General features: G+C 43.4%; 1 protein-coding gene across 3 annotated transcripts in view; it reads left to right on the top strand.

Moving 5' to 3' along the window:
• Window positions 1–836: 836 nt before the first annotated feature.
• LOC138185999 (dual specificity protein phosphatase 10) overlaps window positions 837–25,368 on the top strand; it is a 60,805-nt gene continuing 36,273 nt past the window's right edge. The window contains exons 1-5 of one of the 3 annotated variants that reach the window (XM_069125409.1): window positions 837–1,019; window positions 1,118–1,211; window positions 1,690–1,993; window positions 4,006–4,191; window positions 16,589–17,482. In XM_069125409.1, the coding sequence (XP_068981510.1) occupies window positions 1,873–1,993; window positions 4,006–4,191; window positions 16,589–17,482 (1,201 nt within the window). In that variant the 5' untranslated portion in view covers window positions 837–1,019; window positions 1,118–1,211; window positions 1,690–1,872. Of the gene's footprint in view, window positions 1,020–1,117; window positions 1,212–1,689; window positions 1,994–4,005; window positions 4,192–10,289; window positions 10,928–11,203; window positions 11,540–16,585; window positions 17,483–25,368 lie in introns of those variants that run through there. The other 2 variants (XM_069125407.1, XM_069125408.1) reach the window with 2 other exon arrangements.

The raw sequence follows: 25,368 nt of genomic DNA on the forward strand, positions 1-25,368 counted from the left end.
CCGGATGGAACTCGACCATCCAGAGAATCAACTGATCTTTCCTTATTTGGTCGTAAACCGGATGAAAAGAATGAAACATTCTTCCTGTTTTGCTTCGCACCTGCTCGTAAAAATACAGAGACTCTGTTTCATTTTATATTCGGCATCTGGCCCCTCTTGCATAATCTTATCGGAGGAAAAATCTTACGATTCGTAATTTTTCGAGGTAGAACCGTGAATAATATTTACATACAACCGCAAAACCTACAACATATTATTTGTCGATTCATTGATATTATTGGTTAATAAACGATGACGCAAAACGAGTCTGATGTGAATGAGCTTTCTATTTATTTGTCGAGAGTCCAAAGAAAAAAGCGATAACTCAATAACAAGCGATGGGTATTTAGTTTGATTAATCTATTCAAAGAATATGAGTCAGATTAAGTCGTCTTTATCCACACATTGTTTGTAATCGATGAATCATTACGACTAGAAATTCGTGTCTGAAAATGTTCCACTGATCACACGCAAATTTGCATCACGTATAGATAGCTATAGTTGTTCGTTAAATTATGTTTTTAATAGATAGCTTTCACTCGACAATTTATCTAGTCTTTCTCTCGGTGAAAACACGAAGAATATTTCGAAAAAACGAGTTTCAAAGAGGCCGGAGGCTTCTCGATACAATAATCATTAAAAAAAAACATCTTCAACTCGTTAACGAATTAGGTCGGTGCCAGCAAAACGCCAACAGCATCAGTAACGTGTAAATCGATCGTAGATCATAGATAAGTTCTTGGAACTGTGTGAAAGAAGACCACGTGCCCAATTCTTTCAGATAAGCGAACGAAGTAAGAGAACGCTGGTAGACAGGAAGTCTGGTCCAGGGTTAATACGTCAAATATGGTAATTCCTGAACAGGGACCAGTTAAAAGATCGTTAACGGAAGGCCCGTCGTGATTTCAAGCCGTTTGACCTCCAATTTCCGACTTCCCTGTACGTGATTCCGCAGTCGCAGCTCTGTAATTTACAAATCGGTAAATATCGATGAAAAAGCCTATTACCATCCGTCGAACTCTTGCATCTCAATTTTCTAGCGATAGATGGTGATTCTAATAACCAGAATGCGTGTTAGTTTCAGATCGACCAAGACCTGCGTGCCTTTTCGAACAACTTTCGTTTGGACAACGTCGGAACATGTCTGGCAAACGTTTGATCTCGTCTTCCTGGTAGGTGTTAACATCGAATGATTTCTGGTTAAATAAACCGCGTTTGAAGCTGTACCCTAGACTTCTCAAGAAACGTGTCAGCCTGATTTTCATGAGCTTCGTGGTTACACGCACTTGTTTAGAATCGGGGCTGTCAGATTTGCTGAGAAGATTACGACGTTTGCAACTACTATTCTAGAAGATCGGCAAAACGATGTAACAAACGTTTCCTCTTTGAATTCTACGATTGTTGTTACTATCGTTACGATAGAACTTCATTTGCTCGGGATCGTTGTTCTCAAAGAACAAAGTTCGAATTGCTAAAATTTATATAGTAGAATCTCAGTGATTTGTCGTTCAAATAATAAAAGTTCACGTTCGAATAAGTGGACTCGAACAATGGTACACACGATTCATTTGTCATGCTACAACGTTCGAATTTCTAACCTCGCCAAAATCGTATCATTTCAAGGCAGACTCTTACGCTGTTCATTTGTAGATCCTCAAGTAGCGCCGAGGAGAACAACGGAGGACCGAGAAAAACATACCAGTGACCGGATCGAACAACGACAGCGACCAGAAGGTCTAGCTTGATTTAACGAGGTGGCATGCCAGCGCGACCTCCGAGTTCCACTTCCCGGTACGTGAGTCAGGATCGCAGGAAACGGTAGCCTCCGCGAGGATGAGTGCAAAGATATCCCTCGCGAGCCGTGGAGCGGCGCAGTCGCCGGTCAACCATCGTGGCAAAGCATCGTCGGGGCTGTTGCTCGCCGGAAAGTCTGTCAAGAGGCCGTCGTCGATGAGTAAGTCCTGCGAGTACTATAGCGGTCCACGTGGACCGTGATGTGCCGTGTGCGTCGTTAAGCCGCGAACTCGAACGAGTTTGACAACTTATCGCGACTATCGTTTTGACTATTTGAGCATGATATCTGTAGGAATTTTATTGGTTCGGAATACGATGAAAATCCGTGGCGAGTAGTTTTCCATCTGTTTGGAATCGTAACTTTACATTTATTACATTTTAGATAGTAGAAAACGTGTATTTCATGTTTATAAAGAATAATTAGTCGAGGATATGATGGAAAATTTTTGCGAAGAATAGTTTCTGGTTTGTCGGGAATTACGGATCTTTATTTATCGATAAAGAGCTTTTCGGAAATACACAAAATATCGTCAGCGTTAGTTAATTCGGAGTGTCTTGAATTTTGATATATTTTTATATAAAATATGAAAGAGCGTGAGTCTTTGTTGGAATGTTTTGTTAGAGTCTATTAAAATATTTGTATCTGTGGACTCGATAGTGTTTACCGCTTCCGTCATCATAGATAACGCGATATTACGTAAGTACGTATATTTTTCACTCTTGTTTTTACCATTGATTGCCTCACGCTTGATTCCCCCAGTCATTGTCTAAAAATGCGTCAAATAGATGCGAATTCTTTAAAACAAACGAAGAATCCAGTTCTCGTTTACAGCGGATGACGTTGCAGATTGACGTAGGAGTTTCAATGTTTCGAAAACAAAACGGTTGGTCATATTTAGAAAATAGAACGTATTATCTGAAGCAAGCGTCGTACTGGGCATCGCACAATCATTCTTTAGATCGCAACTAACGTTCAGTCATAACTCGATGAATAATCGATTAACATTTTGTACGCGTAAGTAAAGTATACGTGTCACGATACCTGAGTAGAAATTTCAAATGGATGGAAATGTTTGGATGACGATAAATCAAAATTCATCGAAGTCACTTCCATGCGTATGCATTTCTATAACAAGTTCAGCTGCAACATCTGCGTCTCACGTGCCTTCTCAATGACGATCCAACCTCGAAGTCGAGTAAATTTCATTTCGAGGTCGTTCCCTTGCCGAAAATACGCTACAGTGCTTTCGTTTTCGTTCGCGTCCGACGATCGAGCGTGTCATCGTCGAATAAGCAAACGTCCAGCCAAACTTGCTTTCACGTGGAAATTCTTAGATCAACAAATTCTTTCGTCGCGATATATTTCGCAATGCGAGCATCAGCATTTCGTGAGCAGAAAGAAAACGTCGAATGTAGGAGATTCACTTCCTCGTAGACCTGTTGATAAATTTATTAATAACATAACTGAGGCGGCGGGGTCTCCGATTCGAGAAAATTCCAACGTTAGTGAAGTTAAACTTGGCTAAGTAGTCTAGAAATACGTCAAAGTATCGACTCGAACCAGTCTGGCTGTGACTAAGGAAAGTTACATACGAAAGAATCGATGGTAGAGCAAGAACTTGCGCGAACAATAGCCCCTCTGGTGGCAGACGCGTGTAATGTTGCCATAAGTAATCGATTCTTCGGTGATTTTAGCGAAAGCGGACGAGCAGCGTTTAAATTGAAAGATTTTAATGCGCGTCTTTTAAGGATTAATCCAATCGAGTCATTTGAAGTAAAAAATTTAGAAGTTAAAAAATACCTAGTTTTCTGTAAGATTCTTCGAACGAGCAAACGTTCGCAGTAACGTTATTCTCTACGCAACCAAATATCTATCCTTTCTCTTTTTAAATAAAAATTTCGACACAACGAAACAGGCAAGGAAACATTTTTATACGATTATGTATTTAGTATCTGTTCAATTAAAATTCCATCGTGCTCCAGTAGGTCATAAAATAACCGTAGCAAAAGTACTTCGAAACGATTAGTTCCTGAATTGGTTCGCGTGGCCACCTGTTACGGTGGAGCGGGAAAATTTTGAAATTTGCTAATAACGCACTATTCGTTCGGCTTAACGACACACACCGTATATATCACGAGATTACACGAGTGAACGAAGGATGCGTTCATTAGCCGTAGAGGTGACAGGCACCGAGGAAAGAGTCGTCAAACGAGCCGCTATCCCAAAAGTGGAAGGATCGTCCAGCTTGTCACGTCCAAACACGCTGTTGAAGAGAGAGAGCACCATGCCAGCCTTGACGCGCGGTTGCACTACTGCGACGCTGCCGAGGATCAAGAGATTCAAATTCGCCTCCTTCGGTGAGTCTGGCTACTTTCACATTTCTTCTCTTCCTTCGATATTTTATCAAGTTGGATTTCCATCGCGTATCTCTTAATATTATTTATTTTACGATAAAATACTTTAAATCAGTTGCTCAGGATTTAAGATTCATTCGATCTGAGGCTAAATCGTAGCATCTGATTTTAATATTAATAGGATTCTTTCGTGGATATTTGATAAAATGCTTCCCTCGAATTTTTTTCTTTTTTCAAATGTATAATTTATAGGAACGTAAATTCTTTTCTATTTCTTTTCTATTTTAAATTTTCTTTTCTACATTAACTATATAGCCTTAGAATTAAACATATAGCCTTGATATTATAATATATATGGCCTTAAGGATTACGTAGAAAGATGATGAACTCGTATTTAGTTAGAAGGAAGATCGTTACGGGTCGGGGATACCCCTGCGTGATTTTTAATAGATAACGTCAGTCTCGGGTTAATTAGAAGCGTGACATCGTCGTGCGAAATTCAGCTCGTGATTCATAATCGTGGATGGTGCATTTTTCCTTCTCGTGTGACACTTAATGGTTACATTGTATGTTGCAATTGCCCAAGGATTATCAGCTTATCGATAGTATTCAAGGAACCGAATGAGTCTTGCCGTTTGAATCTTATCTGAATATCAACTCCATTCATGTAAGCGTAAAGTGACCGAGCTTTTTGAAATGCACTTGATCAAGCACGAAGAAGAACAAAGTGATCGAACCTCGATCGCGTCCTAAGTAAGCACACTGCACCCATATCGATCCGTATCGATCGATATCCGAAGTCTATATTCGCGAATTGTCGATCAGACTGTCGCGTAATGAAACTCGGACGCGGTTCGAATACGTAATTACCGCGGAAATAGTATACGGGCCGGCTGGTCAACGGCATAAATATAAATACCGCGGTCGGCCGTTGGGCAAGCGAGTCGAGCTACGACACGCAGAATCGGTGAGTCAAGTTGTGTGTGACGCCACTCCGCCGCGCCGCTTCGAGAACCACTTTCTATCGACCACGTTCGCGCTCGCGGCATTCCGCTTGTCGTTCGACTATCGATGACTCGGCTGTAAACGTTCTTTAGTCGAAAAAAGAAAAAGAAAAAGAAAGAAAGAAAGAGAACGATGCGATTCGTCGTTTCATCATATCGATCGCGTTGCTTGACCATCGATCTTCATCAGCGTTTCTGGAACTCGCATTCTTTACGTCTTTACTTCTTCCTTTTTCCGTCGATTCAGCCATTCGAGTGAATTCCTAGAGCGAATTTTAAGCGACTCGACGAACCATTGCGATATTAACGTTAAGCCAAGTGAAAAGCTAAACCGACTAACTGCATTCTTGAAAAATTTCTTAACTTTAGTATCACAGAGGACGATTAGCGTTTATTTTTTTTTTTTTTTTTTTTTAGAAACAGCTGACGAAGTTAGATATAATCGAGCTTGGTTCATTCGATAAATTGGTTGGAAAGCGAAGTGTGAATGAGGAAGTTGCGTGGGACGTATCTTGTAATTCGTTGACTGCATTTAGGATCCTCGTTGTTACAGTATTTGTCAACGTTGTTTGATTTAGTGGAGCGCATAAATAATTCATGAGCCACTTTGTTTGATGATCTACGAAAAAAAGAATTCAACGTAATGCCGTGAAGGCATCCATCAAATCCATTCTTTTATTATCTGTACACTGTACGCTAGGTGACGTCAGGTTGATAGCATAAAGACGCATGTTTACACGCGATCGAGGCTGTATACTCTGTGCGTTATCGGAGTAACGGCAAGTGTTACGAGCTACTATACGGCTTAAGCAGGCGACAAATAATAAAACGAAATCGTGGCAAAGATACGGTCTTTCTAAATTTGCAGAGTTCGATTCCGTTTCGGTTCGATAAGATTTCAACGGTCGAAAGTGAAATTCGTGGAACCAAGATGAACGAAGAAACATGATCGCGCCTTTGATTCGAAATCAATCCGTCGATCGTTCTGTTTCAATCCGTCAAAATCCATTAAAATCCATTAAAATTTCAAACCTCCTTCATCGAATACCTTTCGTTTCGAAATGTATTTGGAATTTTCACCATCTTACAGCCCAGTTTTCGACATGATATCCTACTTAAAAATGGAAATTTATCGCTTTCCAACCCTTTCTCTCTACGATTCTCAAACATCTTTGCCCGCGAAGTACCAATTTTCGTTATTTCGACGATTTCTCACGAAACATCAGAGTGCATTGGAAGATGTCAATTGAGACAGTTCTAACAGACAACGTAAACCTTCCGCGTGCAGAGGTATCGTGTGTGCAAGTATGTTTATCGCTCGTTCGACCCGAGTGATGCTTCTGTGTATGATGTCAGACTCTATCTTTGGCGCGGAGTAGATGACCACGCTGAAACCGGGTTGCACATCTGCGCATACACGCGGATATCTCGATGAAATTCGCCTAACGCCAATTTGATTAGACGATTTAAGATCAGGTGAAGATTTGTCAATGAATTTGATAAATGGGCAAAACGCTTTCAATGATTTCGAAGCAGGAAACGTGTAAAGATAGACGCGAGAATTCGTGAAATAAAATTTCAGGATAAAAATATAGCTTTGCGATTACCATCAAAATGGATACTTTCGTTCGAATAGTTGTTTCATCTATGGAGACACGTCTGTCTCTACGTGTGTATGGGTTATTTTTATTGTTTTAATGGCGCAAGTACATAGAAAAATGATTACACCATGTATCGTTATATTCCGGAGAATATTTGTTACCAAGGAACGTCATGTTCCAACGTGAAAATGACAGAGACGCATCGCGTCATTCGCATTTACTTCTGCTTTTCCTCATCTGCAGCGTGTTTTTCGTTTCACAGATATTCGACGCAATCGTGCGAACGTGCACATTTCGCGCAACCGACTACGCAATCTAAGATTATTTCTTTCTCTTCCTAAATTCGTGATGTGATTTCGAAAATGTTTATCTTTCACGTACAACGATTCTTTCGTTCGATTGACGAGGATTTTATGTACAAGTACACCGATACGGACAATCTTATCTAAACGAATGGTTTGATCAAGAATTTATAAGCGCATCGATTAAACTTGACAACTCGATAATTCGATAACGATAATTCGACGTGGTCGGTGGATAAATTTAAACAAAAAGTACAGTAGCGATCCGCCACTGTTCGAATCGATTAGAACCATGCGACCAATGTCTGATGAAATTTCCGTTTTCTGATTTTTCGTTCTTTTCTTGTCCGATACCGGTTCGAGAAAAGAAGTTTACACCGATCGATAACAGATCGACAAAACCTGATTTAGAACGCCGTAAGAAAGAATCTTAATGTAAATCGAGATTTCGTTTGGAAATTATCTGGTTCTTTTCAACTTACACCAGTCTTCTAGTTAATCTAATTATAAAACGATTAATATATAAAGCAAGATAAGGAAGTTATTTTTAATCGAAGTACAGAACATTCTTGTAAAATTGAGGCAACCCAGTTATCGATGAGTGAAGAGAACGATTCTCAATTTCATCTGAACAAAAACAATTCGCGTTAGCGCATTACCGTGACTCGATTCATCGGAACAATCTCGTACGATCCGTGAAAAATCGCTTTTCACGCGAACCGTAAAACGATCGTAAAACAAAGACAATCTTCTACGATGGAAGGAGAAAAGATTTCTTTCTAAAACAGTCGCTTTACAAGTCTCGCTTATGATTCCAAAAGCGGAATACAAACAATCGAAATAGAGACTAAAGATAGAATCGCTATATATATTGCTGCGTCTTTTAAATACCGTCATTGGTCAATTACACCAACATCTAACTCGAGCTAATAAACTCTAATTGTAAGTGTCACGGTTTAAGAATCATCAAACCGACAAAAAGTATCGTTGGTTGATCGTTGGATGAATAATTCATGGCCACGATCGGGAAAATCGCCATTGGCAGAAACGAGGCAGAAAAGAAAACAGCACGAACGATAATAATAGCATATTGGTCGGCGCCGTGTTGAGTAAATGGAGAGAGACGCTTGGTTCGGGACGCGACGATTTCCAGTCGTCCGAATGGATGGACGTTGCGTGAACTTTCACCGCGTCGCACGAGACAGGAACGCAGGTGACAACATCGACCTCGCAATAATTTTTGTCGGGTAGCGTCGACGCGTGCTCAGCGAATTTTTGTGAACTCGATCGTCTCGTATTCCGCGAATCCGAGTATTGACTCGCGATTTTACACGAAGATTTTTCGCAAACAACGAGTCGACTTACGCGGAGGTCGTTTGTTGCGAACTTTGTTGGCGATTTTCACGTCGGAACGTGTACTCGTTCGAAAGTTTAAAGCAAATTATTCTAATCGTGTTCATCTAACAATCATAATTTCGGAAATTTTGGAAAATTATAGACAATCGGTGCGATATGGAACACTTAGAATGGTATTCTCAACAATTCCAGATCGACATCCGACGTTTCACGTGACGGGGTTAATATCTCGTGGAATCGAGATGTACGATCAATCAACTTATTGTTTATTGTCGCGATATCGTTCTTATCAATGGAAAATTCGTCATTGATCTTTCAAAAAAAAAAAAAAGGGGAAAAGAAAAAAGGAAGCTTCGCGACAGCGAACTCGCGCGCGCGTGTTACCAACGAGAGGTGACTCATTGGCTGGCTCTCAGTCACGTGTACGTGTTTCCACGTGTACGTGACTGCATTTGTACGTACGCTCGATGCACACACGGATGCCTCGCCTTACAGTGCCGTACGAGCGTCGTGGTTCGTTTGGAAAAATCGCGAAATTCTTGGTAACGTCGATAATGCTTATCGTTTACTGATCTGACATAACGCGAATCGAAGATTTCACTTATAATGCGCTAGTCGAGGTGAATCACTTTTGCTTTCGAGTCGATCGCCGTCGATAGAACTTTTGCTGGTTCGATCGTCGGACATCGGAAAGAAATTTATTATATTGAATATAATATTCAAAATATCGGGGATGTATTCCTTTATTTTAAATAATTGTTCACAATTGAAAGTTTTACAAACATGGACTTTAGGTATAATTTTAAGGTGGGTTCGAAGTGATAAATTTAAGGTGAAACGTGATGTAGATAAAAGAAATTTACGGGAATGTCGTGTTTTAAAAAGTTGAAGCGTGCGATAGTCGACTGGACAGAATTAACCAACAGACAAGGTGTCCGTTCTGTACGAGTGTTTATTTTATCTGAAACCAAGTATACATGAATCTATTAATACGTTCGTGGAGCAGACTCGCTAAGTAGTTACTAATTTCTGTTACACGTGTGCAAAACAAATACATCAGCACGCATTATAACGAGACTGATATAATCGGGACGACGTGGGAGGATGGACAAAAGTTGTCGGTAATCTTCTTTTTTTTTTTTTTTTTTTCGTGCAACGAAAACGAGGATTGATGATCAGACTGTCATAGTAATGATCAATTTTCTGTGATTCGTCGACGGAATTAGTCGAGCTCCCGATCTTCGAGTTTTGAACGTTAGGAAAATGATTAACGACGGTTCTTTGACCCCGTCGAGCATTTTCGTTGCAGGAAACTTAACAAGCGCGTGTTACCGAAATACCAAGTTATTGTTTCTTCCTGGCCAAATGGAATCTGTCGACATTCGTCTTCGAAAATTTATTGAACATGTCATGTATGAAGGAACGTGACAAGTATATTTCAAAGAATTGTCCGAAAATTAATTCTGAGATAAGACTAAAACACTACGACTAAACCAGCTCGGAGATACAAACAATCGGTCGTCTTACTTAATCGAACAAATTAAAAAACGGGGCCAAAAAAATACCAAGAAATTGAAGAAAAATTTCGAATAGTTTGGAAAATCCGACCGAACGATTGCGCTGAACGTTAATGTACGTACCTGCTCGATGTTGATGGCGCGCGCGCGCCTCCGAGTACCTCGGCAAGTCCTCCCGATGCGATGGTCCGTACGCTCACTCACTCACACGAGTAAGTTCGTATAGAAAGGCACTCACACGATGGCCAAGCCGGGCCGTGGCCTCGCGTTGGTAGTACTCGTAGATCGCGATCGGGCGTTCCGTGGGGACGAGCCGTTCAGTCTCAGCTCGTCGGCCGCCGTGAACGGATCTATCGAGCACGCTCGGTCGATCACACGGTCAACATCGTGTTTACTTCCGGCCCCCTATCGTGGTAGCACAGCGCAACCGGAAATGTTGACGAAACGAGCCAGGCACGGGGGACGTCGCACCCGCGTGCCAACGCTCTCCTGAACACCTCGTTCTCGTAACCGAGAATAACCTATTTCTTCTCTTCTCCTCCCTTTCCTCTTTTTTCTTTTCTTTTCTCGTTTCCATTCTTTTCTCCCTCTATTACCACCTTACTTTACCTTCCTTCTTTGTCACTTCATTCTTCCCTTTTATTAATTTTTTTCTCTTCTAATTCCCCTTAACCTTTTTTTCATCCTTTTTCGGTCCTGTTTCTCCGTGTACCAGCCTAGTCTTTCCTCTCGTTACCGGTCGCGTCCTCGAGGACGTTGTGCCTCGAAATCCGCCGGTGAGGACAGTGGTGGTTCCATGCGGTCGCACGTGGATTATCGTCGACTGTTATCGGGATACGGAGTGCACGACGGGTTGGTGAACAGGCCTCGAACGACGACAACGGTGCGTCACCGGCACGGTTCGTGAGGCGGCTGTTGGTTTCGTCGTAAAGGCGAACCGGTTCGATCGATCGGGAAAGGTAGGTGCGTCTGACGAACCCAGCAGGAACGTTTCGTTCGGACCTATTTTTTCCTCCCTTCTTTGACCAACTATGTGCCGTTTTATCGTGTTCCCGGCACATCTGTTTATTATCATTGACCGCTATCGGTTCTTGGTCGTCTGATCGACGAGCGTGTTTGGTAGTCGTTGAAACGATCGCGGCCGACGTTACGATTCGCTGAAAGACTGGTGAATCTTGAACGGCGACTGGTCTTTCCTTTAATTGAACTGGATGGGGTTGCTGATACTTATCTGGATGGGAGATCGGTGTAATTGCAAGCGTAATCGGGAACGTGGATAAGTGAGATCATTCTCGACTGGGCTGAGATCATTCTGGAGCGTTACGTTACTTCGAACGCTTTTGGACCCGTTGTTCTTCCGCGGAACGTCTTAGGAGGACACGCTCACGCGTTCGGTATTACGAAACGCTTCGGTTCATCTGTTTATTTTCTTTCCGTTCGTTTTCCTGGCGGTGAAAGAAACGTATAGCAGAGAGTGACTAGAGAAATTTGAAAACTGCTTTTCAAGGGAATAGATGACGAAAGTGGAATGCACGCAGGGATTACACACGGTGAAAATTGATTTCACTTGGGTAATAATAACTTTGTTAAACAATCGAAATCACGTGAATTCCAATGCTTGTTAACACCTTCTTTTTTATCCTGCCTTAAAGTTTTCTATTACGACGTATGTATGTATGTATGTATGTATGTATGTATGTATGTATGTGTGTGTATATATATGTCTATCTTTTATACGTTAAATCGATCAATATAGTCGATGATTAATAAGACGAAAAGAGTTTTTATTGCCAAGTATGCTAACCACGTTGAACCCTGAACGAAATCACACGATCGTTACTATTACATCATTAGACATAACGAACTTGAATTATCAGGCAGGCAAACCTTCCCAATGATCGTTAACTTCGTGACTGCTCAATCGACCCTGTGACTGAAAAAACGCCTCTCTCTCTCTCTCTCTCTCTCTCGTTCTCTCTCTAGATACCGAGCAACTATCAAAATACTTACTCCCGACATTCGTAATGGCCATCTAACCCGTAAACCTACTCATTTGCAAACGATTGGTTCCTAAATCGTAGCCGATTATTATCTATTCATCGAGAATATCGATAAACGTTTCCACCATTTTTAAGCTAGCACCTGAGAATTTCAAGTTTACTCCGTTTTCTTTAAATCCACGTAATCAACGACCGCGTACAGTCGCTAGAAACCATTTCCGTCGTTGTGCTATGCTCTAAACGCAGCAGGAAAACCAAAGTAATATGAAACAAACGTGCCAACATTCTTAGACAAGATGACTCGACGGAGGAATCTGAAATCAGTAACCCACTTGCTCGAAAACATGCTCAACCATCGTGTTTGGAAATCTCTTTCACCTTTATCATCCGGTGAAAACAATCTCGGACAGTTGGTCTATCGCGTGTAAGCGGTCCAAAGCGAGAGAAGTCGCGGAACAGAGGCAGCAGGTGCTGGCGCTACACCTGTCCGCAGGCTGAGAGAACCCGGGCCCAGGTTGTGCGCGCCGCTCGCCGCTCGAAGCGTCGAATTCCACGGCGTTTACTCATTCCAAACAACGAACCCGAAGACTCGCCGGGGCCGGGACGAGTGAAACTCGGTGGCGGCGCTGCTAGCCGCCGGAACGGAAGAAGAAAGAATGAAAGAGCGAGAGGGACTGGGCCAAAGCAGCTTCCTCACCTTCTAATATTAGTCGGATGACTCACTACGATTCGTTCCTGCACGGCGCGGCGTGCGTCGCCTCGACGGACGGTGTCGTTCGAGTCCGTTGCCACGGCATTGACACGAAACCTTATGCCTGGCCGAGTTCGTGCGGAAGTCCACGGATTTTCCAGCCCAATTTCACCGAGTTCGGGTGTGTTTGACGACGTTCGTTGAACGAAAATTGACGATTTCGTCATCTGGCATTGGTTAGAGGCGTTTGATAGCGCCGGTTTTGGTTCAAGAACTCACAGAGAATCTTTAGATAGATAGATAAATAGAGAAAGAGAGAAATGAATTTGGAAAGAATGTTCGTGGTTGAGACGTATGTTGGTAATTCGTGGATTGGAGTTTCGATTGTTGGCAGGGAGATTTAATAGCAGCTTTGAACCGCAGTGCTCGATCTCCGACATAAGCTGGCAATTCAGTTTGATCGCATTTCAAACCAGACCCGGCGAAAAGTTGCAAAACAGCGATAACAGAGACGACGTTTGCTCTCGTAAAATCAGAAAATAAAGATCCATATTTCACCTAGTTCTCTCGGTATCGCGTTAAGAACGACCAAAGTCAACAAGGCTCGTCAACGATTTTCACGCGTTTCTCGTTCGCGCCAAGACAGCTCGATAAACAGACGTCGAAAACGTTGCTGCTTTTCGCTCGATCCACGTCAACGGGACTCTAAATATATCGATGCATCGCTCGTCGATCGTCGAGAACGTCCTCGGGTTGTCGGAATCGCGACTCCGACAGATCTCGCGATTTCGCGGCAGATAAAACGAAAAAGGGCGTTGCAGGATCGTGCAGGCATCACGTAACGTCTATGTTGGGCCAGCGTGGTGCTTGAGCGTGTCTTTCGTAACGTTTCGGGACCATTGGTCGACGTCCAACTTCCAAATTAGAACAGCTCGATCTGTCACTCTCGCGACAATGGCACGATATGTTCGGTAAATTTGTCAATGATGTCTCGCGTAGAATTTAATAACGCATAGAAAGATATCTTGTTATATAACACCTTATTACGTACTTTACAATAAATATATTACACGTTTACCTAACTTTTACCTAATTTTTAATAACTCGAGGAATCGAAACTAAAGTAAAGTGAACTAAATAAAAAATATCTGTCTCGATTCTGACATAAAAGTTAATTACCTAGAAATTTGAAAAATTGTCGTCCAGCGGACATAAAAATGTTGTTTGACATTCCAGCAGAGTTTATTCACCCGATTTATCGTTGTACACGAGAAACGAGCGAGCAACGTGGCAGCGAGGAAAACCAATGTAGACCGGTGGTTGCGTTTCGTCGCGTTATCTGCACCGTACGTAGATTACGGAGCGGTTTGTAACGGTGTCGCGCTCACCAGTAACCGGCAACGATTCTAATGCGGGCCGACTCGCATCGGCGAGAACGTGCTTTCACTCTCGAACGAACCACGCCGCGGCGTCGATTATTATGCAACCGGAGTCGCGGCCATTATTTCAGGTTCGCTTATGAACGACATCCTCCAAGGTTAATCGAGTCAATCGTTCGCCTCGATGCCAGTTACTCGCGCTTGATAAAGGATTAAGTGTCGCTTAAGCGGACTCGAGAACACGGTTACGGTTGTTGCGCTGATGCGAAGCACGTGTCACGACAGACGTTGTTTCAGCTACCGTTCGTTTATAGGCACGTTGCTGGAAGACGTGATGACAAAGGAGTGTATCAAGAAAATATTTAAACGTTGCGTTACCTGTATCCACTTTAAGTCACGTTACTCAAACTCTCAAACAGACTTCGATGCTGGTAACTTGGCTAATTCGAACGAGGCTTAAGAGTCGTAAAAGAAATTACGAGCAAATTCGATCAGAACAGAAGCAGTCGTATTCTAAAGTAGAATTTCTTGACACTTACTTAAATATTTGATCGAAACTATCGCGAAAACGAGAGAGATTAGACAAGAATAAGGAAGAGAGAGGAGAATCGGTGCATAATACGAGTGCTCGGCGTCGCCATATATCACCTAGACGCGTCGCGTTCTCCCATTTACATCACATAATAAGTGTCTTAGCACCTGTGCAAGCCGTGGAATATTTTGGCCGACGTGATCTGCGTAAAGCGACCGCAAATACGGGTATTTCGGTGGCTTGACTCATCGGCTCCGTAACGCTATTTAAAACCGTCGAACGTCGCGGACCGATGTATCGAACCCAGTATTTACCTTAGCCTGCCGATAATTCTACGAACAATTTAAACCGTTTCACGCTGCCAAGACTCGCTTTCACGATCGGTATCGTTAAATACCGTGCCGAAATGTCTTCTGTCACAGTTACTTCTACCTTCTTCCAAAAAAGAATCGTCGCGTCTGTACAACGCTATGATTGTATTGCTACTCTTGACGTTGATATTTAACAAAATTGCCAAAGACCAAATTTATCTTAGACCATAGAGTCTATCCAGGACTCTTTTAAAGTGTCACTTCACGCTACCTCGGCTTGTTTTCCTTTAACAAACTAGTTTCTCAATCGAAGTCGCTTTAACCTTTACGTCCACGCGTGAAATGCATCGTACGCAAGACCAGAACGGAAAACTATACAGAAGGAGCTCGGTGCTCGGTTCGTTAATCCGTCCTATCTCGTGAAACTTCCCTCGTAACGTTTCACTCGTAAATTGACTGAGTTAACGAGCAGATATAATGCCGAGCGCACGGCGTGTGTACGCTTTATCTCGTTTCATGGAAACGTAGCAATAAGGAAGCACGAGATTTCATAAGCCATAGAACGAAACAAGTGACTCACTGATTGGACGGTGGCTAACGCGACTATCGAGAGATTCGTGGCATGGACCGCGATCGAGGGCTGTCGCTTTTCCATGAAAGATTAAAGGTCGCTGGCTTTCTCGCCATCTTCGTTCTCTCCGAGTCGAGTCGAGTCGCGTCGCGTCCCGTGGAGTATCGTTGACCCACGCGTTAGATCTGTCCTGGCTGCAGGCGATAATTCTAGCGAACACGAGACTTCCAAGTAGTTACTTGAAACTAGACTACGAATTTATATCATTGCGCTTGTGTCGTGGCGTCTTTGATTCATCGTGTCTCATACGCGAGCAAGAGTTTTGGAAACGATTCAAATTCGAGCGAATTAGTTAGATTATTATGGAACATACGATTAGAGACAACTGCTTCCTCTGTCTTAGACGCAACAAAAACATTTATGTTTGTTTAATGAAGCCTAGTGGGCTCTATCGGTGTTGCGTATTATCGACTAAAGAGCAACCGGTCAGGTCAAACCGATCGGTCGATATCGCGTACCTCTAATGACTTAACGTTCAAGGTGGAGGAGATGAAGTAACTCGAGTGTTAGATTTAGACGGCACTTTATTTGTATTAGTTGTAGCACTTAACCGAACTAAGTGAGGACTCTGTCGTCCTGTGTCTGCACTCTTCGTTGCTTGTAGATGAACTAACTGAGGACTCTGTCGTCCTATGTCTGTACTGTCCAATGGTTGAAGCTGAACTCCGTTTCCTAGTTCCTGATTCTCTCCTCCCGCAGTTGGATTTCTTCTCCCCACCGTGCCCTTCCTGGGTTTTTTTCTGGCCTCGAGTCATTACGTTTACCGCCCTGAAAGGACATGTAATTCGGAATGTCCTAACGAGAGAAATGGGCCTGTCCGTGTTATAAACGGACGGCCAACTAAAATTCCGAACAATCGGTGTTCTGAAACACCATTCGTAAGATTAACTTGGACGAAGATCCTCTCTGTAGTCTGCGATTTTCTAGAAAACCGCCAATCTACAAACCCGAATTACCGCTATTTCCTATTTTCCACTCCCACCTTGTTCCCGAAACTTCATAAACCTGCCTGAGCATCGAATGCGCGTCAGAAAGCGCATAACATCTGACGAGAGCACCCTTCTGATCCGCAGCAGCGTCCAGCTCGCGTCTCGATATAACCACGACTGACGTCAGGAGCACGTACACGCTCCAACAACAACAGCAGCATCGGCAGGCATCGTCGCTGTCACCGATGTCGACTCTGGTGTGCTGCGAGCCGGTCTCGGCCGGACGCTCCCGGGACAACCTGAAGCTGGTTCTGAATCGCAGTCTGAGCGAGCCAGGACCACCAGCGAGCGCGTCTACGTTCCTTTCCTCGCCGACGTCCACGGTATCGCCCAGCTCGTCGACCAGCAGCGGTGTCGACAGTTGCATAGCCAGCGACGGCACCGAGTGTAGTTTGAACGCCAGCGGAAGTAGCATCAGCGCCTGTAGCAGCTCAAGCAGCGGTACCGACTGCGACCTTCCGTTATCCGACGTTCATCGTCACTACCATCATCTTCATCATCATCACCACTTTCATCAGCACCAGCTGTCCGCGTCGAAACGCTGCAAAGTGGAGACCGTCAGCCTCCCAGCGAGTCCGTGCTCCGAAAACAACACGCTGCAGAGACAGCTGGTACTCCAGAGGACTAAGACCATCACCGCCGATGAACTGGCGAATCGTCTCCTCGGACGGGATCCCAGTGGTTCCGTGTTGCTCGATTGCCGACCGTTTATTTTGTACAACGTGAACCACGTAAGGGGCGCCATCAATGTGAATTGCTCGGATCGATTCAACCGGAGAAGGTTGCAATTGGGTAAAGCGAGTCTGGCCGATTTGGCGAACACCAGAGAAGGCAAAGAACTGTTGCGTAGAAGGCATTACAGGGAGGTGATCGTGTACGACGATTGTACCGACGATGTGGATCGACTACCCGTTCAGCATCCGCTGTTCCTCGTGCTCGTTGCGTTGCTGGACGATAACAGGGAGCCCGCTCTTCTTTTGGGTGAGTGATTCTTATTTTTTATTATCTTAACTTCGCGTACTCGGTCTGCATAGGAGAATCTTTCTTAATTCGTCGAAGAAAGGAGTTTATTCTGTACGCGATCGACTAAGCGCAGCTGGTTTAAACTTCTCGTTTTAATATTTCGTTTTAGTTAAGTTAAAAAATAATACGTGACGATTCTCGTTATATGTGTTGTTTGTTGTTTATATAAGATAACGTGGAAGCGTCTGACTTTCGGAAATAACGATGATGCGACCGTCGCGAAAGTTCTGCGCACCTTTGCTTTTGTATATTTCACTCGAAACGCCGAATCATCGCGATGCTTTATTTGCGCTAACCACGAGCCAAAAATTTACGAGTTTCGTTACCCCGCCAGATATGTATTTTCTTACAAATCGTTCGTCTTTTATCAATTACCATCGTTACGTAACACGTAAGAATTCCTTGCGTAACTTGTACGTTTATCGGCACACTATTTCTCAAACGTCACCTCTATCGAGGGCTGCGTAAATTCTTATTTTCATTATGGAAACTTTTAGACGTTTGCAAGTTTCTTCTAAACGAGATGAGATATAAATCTCCAATTTAATCTAGGAAAATTTCAAACTCCTTTTCCCAGGCAGAACGATTCAAATGTTGTCGTAAATGAAAAATTAGAGACGGGAACTGAAATTGCCTCGTTGGTTTCATTAAGAGCAACATGTGAATCAACCGGGAAACTGAATGGAAAATATGATGGAAACGTGGGTGGGAAGATGGCGTATCAACGATGGCTCGTGCTCCTCTGTGCCGAGGCTCGAGTAACAGTACTCTGTACTCCACTAAACGCGTTTTCTCGCCTCGTTCCGGCCAGATACGCCGATACGTGCTCGTTTTACGGAGTGCTGCTACCGATGTATACGTCGACTCTGCCGTTGAACCTCTCTTCTTCGTCTAGTACGCACCATTTTCTCCTGCTCATCTTTCTCTTTTAAATTCACCGACATCGTACTTTCAAAAGTCATATCTTTGTTTTATATTTCTTTTTACAAATCTTTTTCAATACAGAATTCTGCCGAAAACTTTGAGAATTGCAGTTAGATACTTGAAAACCCAGTGAACACTTATCTCTATTTTCAGAACTATTTTTCTTCTTTACGTCACACGTCCACTTGACAAAAAGGTTGCATCTTCAGAGTCAACCATTCTCCAATCGCCAAGCTGCATTTCGCAGTTTTATTATGCCATAAAACTCTCCTTATTCTTAGATCTGTCTATTAACTAAATTGAATCGAATCGTTCGCCTTCGATCGAATCATCCGCAATAAATTCGTACGGAACAATCGTATCGCTGGATCTACGAACGAGGCAAACTGTCGCCAAGAATTAGTCGATCATCTGATATTGATAACGCGCGTATTTTTCCATCTCTTGCGCTCGCATCGTGAATCTACTCATCCCGATAACGGCTGCAGAAACGACGCAGAATCGCACGAGATGGTTGTGGTGAAACGCGATAAACATGATTCTAGCAATTGCAATGGGATGGATCGTGCGTCAGTGACACGCGTCATAAATGAAGCTTCGAGATGCCGGCGAATATTCCGTTGTTAACTTAATTCCTATTCGCGTGCATTACGATGCACGTGGCTGCATTGGATTACAGTGCACGCGGTTCGAAGTTCTGCAGGAAGGTCGTCCGATGGGTTGAGGAAGATTGCGTGGAAAATGCGAAAATAGAGGGGGATTTAATATACGAAAGTGGTACGAAGGCTACTGGCAAATTCATTCAATTTCAAGGAAGAATGAATGAAATTTCTTCAATGAGTTTTCTTCTTTAAAACCGAGATACATAAAACGTGGCGATCGAAACGATTGCACGAACGAATGGACGAAGTGTCTAAATCGTTAGAACGAACAATTAAGAATATCTGCAAATTTTAAATCAGCGATAAGGATTCGCTAGATTCGCGAAAAAGAAATTCAACGCGATCGAACGATCAAAGCTTTGTTATTCCACCTACTTTACTATACCTTCTATAGACAAACGCTTGGATATTTTAATATCGAATATTTTACTTTCCCAAAACAATGAAATAAATTCACCAAACTGTATACAGTAGCTGGAAAATTCGAGAGTTGGAAATATTTTGCGAAAAAAGGGGAACGACATCGCGAAGCCGTGTGAAAGCTAGCGGACCAACTGTTGCGGCAAAATTTTGCAACTTCATCGATGTAACTTGTACAAGTGGGGATTGCGATGAAGTTGATGGCGAGTGGTAGGGAACGCGCTATTCCTCCTTCTGGCGGTAACAAAGTTGAGGAAAGTGTGACGACGCGTGCACGAGCTGCGCCTCTGGTATGGCGCGATGTTCGGCGTTTGGCAAACGGAATCAGGGACGGGAGCCCGGTGGCATAGTGTAGTGCGCAAATTCTGGCCAACTATTCGCGGCGTCATCTCCGACATGAGTCATTCCTATGAATAGATCCCCACCTTTTGCCGCGGCTCGTGTGTATCGCCGTATGTCGTGCGTATTCTGTCTGTTCGTCGGCTTCTCTTTCTCTCTCTTTTCCTCTCTGCTGCTCGCTCACCAGTAGGCTTAACAAGTTTCTCACCTTCGACGCTGTCGCTTGCGTCTTTTTGTCACTTTTTTTTCAGGATTTTATGTCCAAGCGTATTCGCAGAGTTTTCAAGGCTCGAACAGATTCTTTTCGAGTCTTCGCCTTTTTTCTCTGTTTTTTTTCTCTTTTCTTTTTTCTTTTGTAGAAAATGAAAATTAAGATTAACGCGGAGTGTAAAAAATTACGAGCGTGCAAAATATTACGTGAACCTGAATCGCAGCTGTCAATCATTCTTCATCAAGCGTCTTCTTTTTCTGGCCAGCTATCTTCTATCCTGGTAAAACCGAATTTGATACGCTCCTTCGACACCGAGCGATCTTTTCGAAAGCCTCACTTAGTCACCGCCGATATTTTCGGAGTGTTGTTTTTTACTCGTCATCCTCGAGGACGTTTTTTTCCACCCACGAGTGGAATTTTCAAAAATCCATTAAAAAAAGAGACAGAGAGAGGGAAGAAAGGAAATCGGACGAATGGGACGATCGTTGGTTATTTACGATTTCCCATGACGGAAGGATGATTCCAGTGATTAGAGAACATCAGTCTATCAATGGTTTATCAATCGTGTTGGAAAAGCCGAAAGGCCGTGACGATCGCGCGTAGGTAAGCGTGGCCGGCTCCTATGAAACGAATATTTGCGCATTAGACGGGAATGCATACGCGGAATGTCGGATGAGAAAAAACGCGTAGCCTTAGAATTATGAAAAACCGCGTGACTCACGCGCTTGCGCGGCCTTCTGCTTTCGACTTCTTTGCGTAGAAGTCGATCACGAGACTCGTTCTCTGCTCCAGGGAATATCAACGAGCCTCGCTACTCCAGAAACGGACGATCTTGGGAAATGTGCCGTGTCAGAGAAATTTCTTTGGAAACTCGTTACGATGTTCGCTCGAGAGAAAATACAAAAATTCCGCTTTTTTGAATATGTACTACGTGTTTTGATAAGAATTCTCGTTGACTACTTGGACCCGCGAGATTCATCCACCGATAAGATTAGATCGTAAAAGAGAAAGGATGGGCGATGAACGTTAGTTGATACGTATCGCAGCCAAACAAGTGGTAAGATCGCGGTTTTATACGAAATTTCACGATTCGCGCTGTCTCGCGATTAATCAAAAGCAAGATTTGAACTTGATTGTGCTAGATTATTCTTATTTTGATCGATTGATGAGCGGAAAGAGATACGCGATAACCGATTGCTCGCAAGGTGAACATTGCCAAATGTTATTAGATATCGTACGGTTATTAATTAATCTTTATCTATCGATGATCGTAGTGGGTCATATTTACCGGACAAACGCGAACTGCCTATCTTTTTTATTCAATCGTCGCAAATTTTTCCCACCGAAATGATAATAGACTCGATAGAATTTAAAAAGATCGATTGGCTTGCAACATTCGTACTTTGACCAACTACCTCCCCGATTTCAACATTTTTACAGTTTGAAAGCTTTATCGTACCTTAAAATGTGCAATTTTTTAGCGTTATCGTGCTTCGATTATTTAAAAAGATTCATCGTTTTTCCACCTTTGCTTTCTTTTTATTCTACGACGTCCTCGATCATCGGTGTACTAGAATTTACTATAGAATTTATTAGATGTCTAGCTGTTATATTTTTTTTGTCGTTTTACCTGGCCGATCACCGAATACATGGAGCATCTGCTTGGAAAATACAATACGTAGCGCGACTCTCGTTCGATAGCATGCTTACGAATACGGCTATCTACTGTTGCGATTGGCAGTGACCTTGATCGCGAATTAATAATAGTATTATTCGCTATCAATGGCTGATAACCCAATACTCGTGACTCTTAATTTGACAATTTCGTACGCAATTCTCGATCGCTGGAATTTCACGTTCAGTAAATCTACGAATCTTGGGAACCTAAGCGATCGACTTGTCTGTAATATATCAACGACGTAAGAGAATAAAATAAAAAATTCTATCGACTTTAAAATCAAAATCTCGTCGCATCGAAAGCAACGTCGGATGTTCCACAAAAAAAAGAGACTCGCCGAGTTCCCTGAAATCCGACGAAACTCGCGAAGACGCCTAATGGCTGGGGCAAAAAATAGAAGGCACCTTTCTAAAATGCCCCTAATCCACGTGCTCGCCGGTGTCTCGTCTCTCGGTCCGGGGAATAATTCGCAGCTCGCGTCACAGGGAGTCGTTTAAATTTATCTCCGATTTGCGTCACACTTTCGGTTTATTGCCAGTAAAAGCGTTTGAGCGTCCGGTCGTACCGCGGACCGAAGTTCCCTTGTACGCGCCACGATTGTTGTTTCACCAACGTTTCGTTCCTCCAACCTTCCCTCTTCCGATTTTTCCGATTTTTCGTCCCGGACGAAGCTCGAGATACGACGCGATTATAAATATTCGAACGACGAATCTGCTCGTGGCGACCTAGCCACGAGGAAAGGTTATCGACTGTAATTTCAAGCGCGAAGGATATTACGACTTTTTCGCCGGATGACGAAAGCAGGGTGACCGGTTAAATTAGCGATGAAGTAAGCGTCCGCGCAGCGGAAAGCACAACAAACAGAAAGACGCGCACGCTCGGACTCCTTCCGCGTTCTACGAACCGTTTGTCTATTTTACCGAGAGATTCCTAGTCGAAGAGAAAATTGGGATCTTCTTCGTTCGTGTACTCTTTGCTTTGAACGATCTACGAAGAGTTTCGCGAAACAGAATTACGTTTTTTACGTTCTTTCGATCTTCTTGATTTTTTTCCATTAAAATAATTTGATCACAAGAGTGGAAGATGCGTTTTGCGAAATCAGCTTAAAGAACGACATTTTCTCGTATGGAAAAGTCGACGATTGAAGAAAAGATTTGTAATTTCGAATTCAGAGGTTCCATGTTTCTCTGATTGACGTACCGATCCCACGCAGACGTCAGGTTATGAATAGAGCTGCTTGTGAACCAATCGTGTTCGAGTTTTAAACGTTTTGAAACCTCTTCGCATAGGAAGTTCGGGAGATTGGTAGAATTCTATGTCGTTTGTATTAATAACGAGCGATCCTCTGCTTCTTTCGATCTGTACTGCATAAAATATTAGCAGATGCGATATAGATATACAATTTCGATGTCCCAAAAAGCGATTACTCAAGAGGAAATGGCATCTAAAACCTAAATACCGTCAGCGTGGCGCAAAATGGTAGTCGTAGAGCCGCTTGGACAGCTGGGCTCTAGTCTCGTCTTAAAAAAACGCGTTCCGTGGTCGCGCAAAAGCGACACGTCGCGGTGACGAGACGCGACGGGGAGACCAATATCGGCTAAATTCACCGATGAACTAAGCGCCACCAGGCTCGAACGATGCGGCGAGGCGCGCGCGATATCGCTTCCACAGATAAGGACGTAGCGATTCGAATCTCGTTCACGCGGTGCACGCGCGGCTGCATGTGCGTCTTCGTCGTAAATTATGCAAGCAGCTTGTGTATTACACGCGGCGTCGTGAATGCGATTAGCTTGCCTATTACCATCTATCCTCCTTTTCTATCACGACGATTATCTTTGTTCCTACAACGAACAAGTTGTATAAAATTCGAATTCTTTTTCTCGAATTTACGAATTTCTAGGGACGTTCTGTTACTTCAATCGGTTAGAGGTTAAAAACGATACATTATGGATATTCCTTTTCCCTCGTGTCAGTTGTTCGATGATAAGATAACAAGTATCTGATCTCGAAGGTTTTCAAGCTTGGAAGCTCGCCGAACGTTACTCGGTTCAACATTTTTACATATTCCATTTTAAAAATCACTGTATTTTAAAATTGTATTAGAGTTTGCGATCGTTTAACCGTGACTCTTGAACTTCCTCGCGATCCTGAAATAGTTGTACCCAGCCAGTCGAATCGCCAATGTGTTTATCTTTCACAACAAAATACATTAATACGATCTGCGTATCTATCATCCTCGTAGATCTCGCGTTTCCGCTGCGAACAAATTTTCATCCCAAACGTTCGCCCAACCGTCTACCTCCGTCTCCAACCATTGCGAAACTTGCCCGCTCGAATTTCCAATTACGACTTATTTCTAATTGTTACTCGTGCACAATGCCACGACGACATCCGCTAAGAAAAGCGCACGCGACGTATCCTCGACGAAGCTCTCGCTTGTCGATCTATTTCGACTAGCTGGAGCGTGTCCCATGGCGAGTAGCTCTGGTCTAAACATTAAGGTCAAAGTGGCAGCCAAGTCTCGTAATCCACGCCTGAATCACCTCTAAATATCCGTAAGGGAACTCGAGATGGAGGGATGGAGGTGGAGGCTGGTCGAAGGGGAGGCGGCGCTCGTTATGCAACCGTGATTTTGACATACGGCCATACGAGCGCACTTCAGCCAGCGTAAACATGCCGCGGGGTTAATATACACGATGAGTCATGCTTTCGTCAGTGGAAAGCGCGATTGGACCGACGCGACGAGGACGTTGTACGGTATCGAGTCTCTTGCCAAAACAACGATAACCGGCCCTTTTTTGCTGCTCCTCCAACCCGCCAAGTTCCCTCGTTTCGCCGAATATGCTAATCGCACGAATATGCGAGGGAGATGGGTGTAGAGAAAAGAGAAAAGTCTCTAGCGAAGAGATAACACGCTCCGATGATGATGTTTGCCAGCGAGAGTTTCGTAATGGCTGATTTTTCATCGGCTTTATCAATCGAACGAGCGGATTCGCGAAGCTGTTTTCCGTTGTGTACTCGAGCGCCGATTAATTCGACGAATAGTAGGAGAGTCAGAAATAAATTTTACCTTCGATGGAACGTATTGTCGCATTGGAAAAATATAGTCGCTCGTACGATCGATAGGGATAATCGCTTTGACAAATTCTTGCGATAAACTTTCAGATCACACGCTTAAATATTCAGTTAACTCTGGAGACTGATCTTTATTCGAGAAATAAGTCCTAATCAATTATCTCGCGCGCAAAAACTCGTTAATCTTCTGTCAACTGATCGCGAAACCAGATTTTTACGTTTCACAATGGTAGCTCTGCTCGGATCGTGACACTCGCCACGAAAATAAATCAATTTCCAGCGAAGCAATGGACGTTTTCGCGCTATCTGCTGCGTTTCCGGCGGGAACACAATCGTAACCGAGGTGGCCGTTCATTGAGACTTCGTAATCGTGTTCATTCTTGCGAGAGCGCGTGCTATCTACCGCTCGGCCGTTTTATCGCCACTTCCGCTACGTTAACGTTGAATTACGTCCTCGTGTGGAGCCACCCACGGAAGCGAGTCGCCGAGATTCGATCTCTGCCTGACGATTCTCGATCGTCGCCACCCTCCTTTC

This window comes from Bombus flavifrons, chromosome 13 (assembly GCF_040668555.2).
Source record: "Bombus flavifrons isolate JBK064 chromosome 13, iyBomFlav1_principal, whole genome shotgun sequence".
Lineage (NCBI taxonomy): Eukaryota > Metazoa > Arthropoda > Insecta > Hymenoptera > Apidae > Bombus > Bombus flavifrons.